The sequence below is a fragment of the Nicotiana attenuata genome, unplaced genomic scaffold (genome assembly GCF_001879085.1).
Source record: "Nicotiana attenuata strain UT unplaced genomic scaffold, NIATTr2, whole genome shotgun sequence".
Lineage (NCBI taxonomy): Eukaryota > Viridiplantae > Streptophyta > Magnoliopsida > Solanales > Solanaceae > Nicotiana > Nicotiana attenuata.
The window spans coordinates 161,327-168,189 of NW_017671316.1; the positions used below are offsets into that span (position 1 = coordinate 161,327).

The 6,863-nt window shown below is 34.9% G+C and overlaps 1 protein-coding gene across 1 annotated transcript in view; it reads right to left on the bottom strand.

The window, feature by feature from the left end:
- Positions 1-1,954: 1,954 nt before the first annotated feature.
- LOC109207518 (serine/threonine-protein kinase GRIK1-like) overlaps positions 1,955-6,863 on the bottom strand; it is a 7,590-nt gene continuing 2,681 nt past the window's right edge. The window contains exons 6-13 of the mRNA XM_019370460.1: positions 6,125-6,199; positions 5,721-5,808; positions 5,433-5,557; positions 4,527-4,622; positions 2,889-2,955; positions 2,691-2,806; positions 2,527-2,605; positions 1,955-2,432 (exon numbers count right to left, since the gene is read on the bottom strand). Coding sequence (XP_019226005.1) covers positions 2,281-2,432; positions 2,527-2,605; positions 2,691-2,806; positions 2,889-2,955; positions 4,527-4,622; positions 5,433-5,557; positions 5,721-5,808; positions 6,125-6,199 — 798 coding nt within the window. The 3' untranslated portion in view covers positions 1,955-2,280. The remainder of the gene's footprint in view (positions 2,433-2,526; positions 2,606-2,690; positions 2,807-2,888; positions 2,956-4,526; positions 4,623-5,432; positions 5,558-5,720; positions 5,809-6,124; positions 6,200-6,863) is intronic.

The window sequence follows — 6,863 nt, forward strand, 5'->3', positions numbered from 1 at the left end:
CTTTGTTAATTTTCAATAGATAATTTCTTTGTTGTTAACTAATTATTCCATAAGGTTTTTTTCTAGGCTACCACTTGGCTTAAGCAGAGGGCTTTATCCTCTCCTTTTAATAATATATAGAAGATATATATAATATAGAATATTAGAAAGAAACTACTCCACAATTTGAATCAAAAGTTTTTTATTGCTTTATTTTTTTTATTTTAAAATAATTATAAAACTCCAACTTGAAACTGCTCCCCAATTTGTAATTATAATTTTTTATTTTAAAACGCCAACTTGAAACTACTCCCTGATTTGAATGAGTAGTTTTTCTTCTTCTTTTTTCGTTTTTTTATTATAGTTAATTTTTTTTATTTTAAAATAATTTTAAAACTCCAACTTGAAACTACTCCCACCCAATTTGAATGAGTAGCTATTTTTAATATATTTATATTTTTGATTTCTTTATTATAATTAATTATAAGATATCTATATTTATTAATTAAAATAAAGTAACCAATTAATATATATATATATATATGGTAGTTTTTTATTTTTTATTATTTTCGTTTTTTATAGATAATTAAATTCAAATATAATAACTAATAACTAATTATTAACTAAAAAACTAATAGTAACTAATTATGCCATGTGGCTTTTTTTTATGCTGCCACTTGGCTTAAGGAGAGGATTTTATCCTCTCCTTTTAATAATATATAGATATAGATTTGTGGTATTACTAAACACATTCTCTGATAACTTGAATTATTTAGTTACGACTATTCTGGAAAAAGAAAACAGAAAATGAAGCTGCACGTGTGTGCAATCATATACTATATGCTTTAATTCTTTTTTTCCAATTTGGTTCCATTATATTGTGCAAATTATCAATTTTGTTGTTTAGGGATATGAACTAAGAGCCCCCGACATTACAACAACAACATCAACAAATCTAATTTAATCGAACAAGTGAGAATAGAGATGTTGTTTCCGATAAACCCTCGATTCAAGGACATAAACGAGGGGACCACCCAAGGGTGTTGGAGGGAGTGAGTTGCAGCAATGGGGGAGGTGGTTGAGTTGTTTGGGGGCAGTAGGGTGGGGTTGGGGAGGGCAAGGAGTTAAGTGGGGGGTTGGGGGAATTGAAACCACCCAATAGAGAATTTCGAAAAATATTTCCCCCTCTTGCTAGGAAAGTAATTTTTCGGAAATTAGAGCTAAGAGCCCGTTTGGACATACAAAATTTTTGCTTTTTTCCAAAAAAAAAAAAATTGTATACAATGTTTGGTTTTACCAATTTTTTCAATTTCACTTGAAAATGCATTTTCACTAGTTTTTAATTTTACAAATTTACCCTATACTTTTAAAATTTATAAAATGACCCCATCAATTATTAACCTACAACTACCCACGTGTTTTCCCTCGACTATCAGATGAACCTACTGTAGCGGATAATGAACCCTTTTCTTGTGACAACTACCATGTTGCTAAACAATAGTCACAATACTAGCATGTTTGATTGTTTATTTCAAGTAGTATAATTAAATTGGAACGGTTTTGATATTTTTTACAAGTTATGGGGTATAAATCATATTTCATGATTTTGCAAAAAAAGACATATACGTTGCAAAAATTATAACCAAACACAACTTCATCTTCCATTCAAATTTTAGTGAAATTCCGAAGTTGAAAATTTATTTTGGAATTCATGGCCAAACGCCTACTAAATATCTTCATAAGAAAAACATTTTTTTAGCACATTTTAGCCAACCAAACTTGAAAAAATTAGAACCTCGATACAAAAACACACCCTAAATGTGATCACAAAATGCTTCTGTATATATATAACATACAAAATCCAAGAACCAAATATGCTGACTTTAAACAATACAATATCTGAGGGAGAAGGCCTTTTTAACGCTCTCTGCTAAGCATGAAAACTCATCTACTTGGTCAATCAAGACTTGGAAAATGGTAAACTTTACTCCAGTAAGGTAAAATGGAAGGACAAAAGGATAAAACAAATCGCGACAACATTACCACCAACAAAAACAAAACAAAATATATCGGGAGGTCCCCTCGGCCATTACAACTCTTCCAGCATTCTGGTAGTACAACAGAAATCTAACAAAATTTACTCAACTTCTTATTTTCTACCATCCTTTATGTAGCGTGTATTCTGTTGCTTCTGCAAGTGCAAATTATCCGAAAGAAACATCCTATCTACCATCCTACAAGAACTTAGAACTAAAAGGTAAGAACGGAAAATAATAATCATAAAACATTTTCCAGTTGGCATCAAGTAGGAGTATTATTCACACTCGCATCACATATATCTTTATGTGACGTTTTGTGCTGGCACCAACACGAATGCTTAGGGATTGGACCCTCATCTCCTATGACCCATTCATGCTGAGCAACACCTTCGAGAGTCATCCTTTGTGTTGGATCTGTACAAAAGCACTTCTTGTTAGGAAAAGGAGGGGAGCTACAATCGCAATAAAATGGCAGGAAGAAGATTGTCAAGTGGGACGAGAGACAAACCTTTACAGAGGAGCCCCTCGAGTAAATTCTTCAGAAGAGGATTCATATCATCAGGGAGAGAAATAGGGTTATTTACTATCTGGAAAAACGAAAGAAAGACTGTCAGTAAAGTGGGGGAAAACTGAACCAACTGGTGTCCAATGAATATACGAGGAGAACCACACCTTGTCATATGTATCCTGGAGAGTGTCGCCTAGAAATGGGTATTTCCCGAAGATCATGCAATAGAGGGTAACACCAACTGCCCATGTGTCAGCAGCTTTTCCATGATATCTGTCACCTATTAATACCGAAAAAAACCACTTTGGTAAGTTCAACGATATTTTAAATGTCAGCATGCATCGAGGACCAGAAACACTGACCTACGCAGCATTCAGGAGCAGTAAAAACAGGAGTGCCAGGAGACCGACGAAGCTTATCATTATCATCCTGCAAACAGGAAGAGTTCTAACTAATGTTACTGGAAAAGAAGAGGAAACAATAAAGATAAAACAAAAACTTAAATTCCGTCGCCACACCAAACCCATCGAGCTCCAAAACTTTTGAACCAGAGGACGCAAATAAACAGCATCTAGAGTTCCCCTCATTAGGACACTCAAATAGAAAAAGGAAATTATGACAACTAGGTGCAAGTAAATAAAGACTACCAAGCTCTATGAAAGGTGAAAGTGAGAAATACAACTTTTTCTAAGCATAAAATGCATGCAAAAGATCTTTTTAATTGGTGAAATATTTAGTTTATCCAAATTGATTGTTCTCTTGGTGTTGGGCAAGTTTAGATGAAAACTGAAACTTGCTACAATTCGTGTGTAGATTGATCACTTATAATTTTCTCACAAGTTAGGGGTAGTAAGACAGACTCATATTTTGTGTAAAGATTAGGGGTTAGGTTGGTGTCTCAGTGTCTCTCTTGCTAAGCCCAAAAAGTGACCCATTGAGATTTAAGGTTCGACGCAGTCAAATGGGCCAGGATTTTAAGACCCTATTCAATTGCTGAATCCATTAGGTGTAAATTTGTAATCATTATTGTCTTTGGAGAATTTTCTCCTCCAGCACTCTCTTCAGGAAACCAGTAAAGATACTCTTGGAGAAAGAAGTCCATAGAATTTGAACACTTAGTTTGTCAACGGATAACAATTTGACCTCATTGAACTCCAAGAAATCCAAACAACCATGCTTGCTTTCGACACTAATGCATACCCGTCGCTGTTCCTATTTCCCCTCCTTTTTACTACGCAAACTTCTTCCACATTTTCTCATCAAGTACTCTTTCATGTTATAAAACAGATTGTTCCACATTCTCACTACAGTGGATACAACAATAACAACAACAAACCCAGTGTAATCCCACAAGTGGGATCTGGGGAGGGTAGTGTGTACGCAGACCTTACCCCTACCTTGTGCGAAGGTAGAGAGGTTGTCTCGATAGACCCTCGGCTCGAAGAAAGCATGGACAAAACTATTAAATTTTGTTCCAAACGAAATGACAGGTAAAACGATACGAAACAGTGGATCCTAGAGGAAATTGAGGTGAATCTCAATTTTGACCCTTTTTTTGGTAAGTAATTTGAAAAAACCATTATTCCGGTCTATACCCAAAGATGGTCCTTTTGAAGCAACCAAAGGAAGGGAGCTAATCAAATATTCTAATGAAAGGTAGAATTTAGAAAATACAGCTGGTTACTTCTCTCCTTTGCATGTTCCAAATGAATTTTTTAAGTTTCTACCCAGATATCCTCATTCTACTAGAGAAGTCTGCAGAATATTTCAGTAAGTGCTTTTGGAACAGAATGTGATCTGAATATGAAATTGAGAAGATGAGACACTTCAGTAATTTATTCTTGGATTTCATTCAAGCATACAACCAAACACATCTATTTCTACTCTCGGTAATTCTCAATCCATCTAGATGTTCGAATCAAACAACTAGAATTTTAATCATTTTACAAGTGACTAGGGCAGGAAATTCTAAAGAAAACCATTGTTGAGAAGAGTCATACCTCAAAAGCTTGGCTGACGCTGAAATCACCAATCTTCACCCTGCCAGAGGCAGTAACTAAAAGATTATCCGGCTTTAAATCCCCATGTATAATATTCTGTTCAAGAGAAAAAAAGAACATAGGTAAAATACTCTACAAGGACCAGGAAAATAAAAGTAAGGTGTCTGATAAGCCTTAAAATTACTACTGATGCATGAAATCCTATGTCGAACGAGGCACCTAGTAAAAGTTTCAAGTCCTTGATTACTTGATAAAGTAAGTAACCCACATCCCACTGGGATTTCCCTGCTAGTAAAAGTGTGACCTTTCTGCTTCGTAGTAAAAGCGCAGCAAAGCACAAAGGTCTGATAGGGCTTTAAGCTCAAAGCACAATTACATCATTGGTTATAGTAAAGAAGGCGCAATGAAGAAAAAACTAATAACAATATATATCCGATGCAAGAAAATAATACAAACCCAAACAGCCGTTGTATGAAAAATTAATGGAAAAAAATTACAGTTATAAGTAGATACAAGAAGTAAAAACATGTATATTAAGTTCAAAACCCATCATTAATTTAATAAAGAATAATGTAGAAGGCCACTTGCACATAATATAAAACCCGAGAGGTTCATGACCAGATAACCTAAGTTGGTATTTCATAGTTCTACTACATTAGAATAGGTGCACTGGCCCCTACATAATTAACTGCATAATCATCCCCCACTCCAGAATCAAAATATGTTTATTTGTAGTACACCACTGAAATGTAGTTCAAATGACAACCCAGGATAACAAATTAACTTAATAGAGTAACAGGAAGTGAGGTTTTTACAGCAAAAGCATACAAGTTATGCCGAAGATAACACCATATGCATGAATATATATTTATTTATCAGAAGCAGATCCGAACCACTGGGTCTTACATGAGAATGTAGATACATCAAGCCAGACACTATATCACGCAAGTACTTCCGTGCTTTATTTTCTCCAAGATCACTTGGGGGGCCAGAACCCTCACAAACCCATTTACCTTCCACGTATTCGAGAACTGTTTAATAAAGGGAAAAGAATGTTAGTTAATGGTATTCTCTCTTCTTGGTTATTCTCTCTTCCCATAAACAATGATACAAGTCAATAAACTGGACGGCTCCAGAAAAAAATAGTCTAAATAAGGTAAAATGAATAGGGAATAGGGATCTTCAAGGGAGTACCCATGTAGAAGTGATCTGTTTCTGGGTCATTAATCACCTCAATAAGATTAACTATATTGGGATGCCTCAACATTTTCATGATCATAACCTGCAATAGATGGGAATTAACATGGAAGTCAATAATCAACAAATTGTCAGTTCATCAAGTCAAATATTAAAGCTGGATATAACTAACAGTTCATATCAAACTTCCTTTATTCTGGAGAAAAATAAAAGTAATCAGACATGATCGACAAATAATACACTTGTCCAACCAAATTTACCATTTTTGAGGAATTTCATTGAGAATCTCCAACATAGATAAATAAACAATTCAGCAGACAAATAGCTAATGCTGCAGGATAAAGTTGTTGATAACCAAATAAAGGAGGAGAAGAAGTCAAGGGAAGAGATAAAGCACGTACCTCACGAAGAACATCATTCATAGCAGTTTCTGAAGGTGCCACCCGCAACTTTAATAAGTGAGACTTGTGAAAGGCCTGCACTCAATAACCACATACACCATCACTATTTGACAACCCACCCAACTCCTGTAATCAATAATTAACAACACTATTTATTCTTTCAGAACTAAATCTTCTGCGACAATGTTCACTTTCCTATCTTTTTCCACCTGTTTCTCCACAACCCCATCACTATTTGACAACCCACCCAACTCCTGTAATCAATAATTAACAACACTACTTATTCTTTCAGAACTAAATCTTCTGCAACAATGTTCACTTTCCTATCTTTTTCCACCCGTTTCTCCACAACCCTAAAAACTACTGTAGCTTTGTCCTAGCAAATAATAATTTGATTACCTAATTATCCCTTACATTTATCTACGAAAGAATCAAAATATGCAGTTAGGTTGGTAATGTATTTAGAAGTATAAGTCCAAAATCTTCATCACATACCTTAGCTGCCATTATAAAGACTAGCAAAAGCATGCGGAACCCCATTGAGAATATTAAAATGTAAAACTTCCGATCACTAAGTAAAAAAACAATTTTAACTTCTTCTTTTTTATAACAAAGAAATCTCAAAGGGCCTGTGGCACACGGTTCGAAACTCGGTAAAATAATGGCCACCCGTCCAACCTTCTCCACTTGAATACTAGACACTTGTCTGCGAGGTTCGACCACATTACGTGCGCCTAAC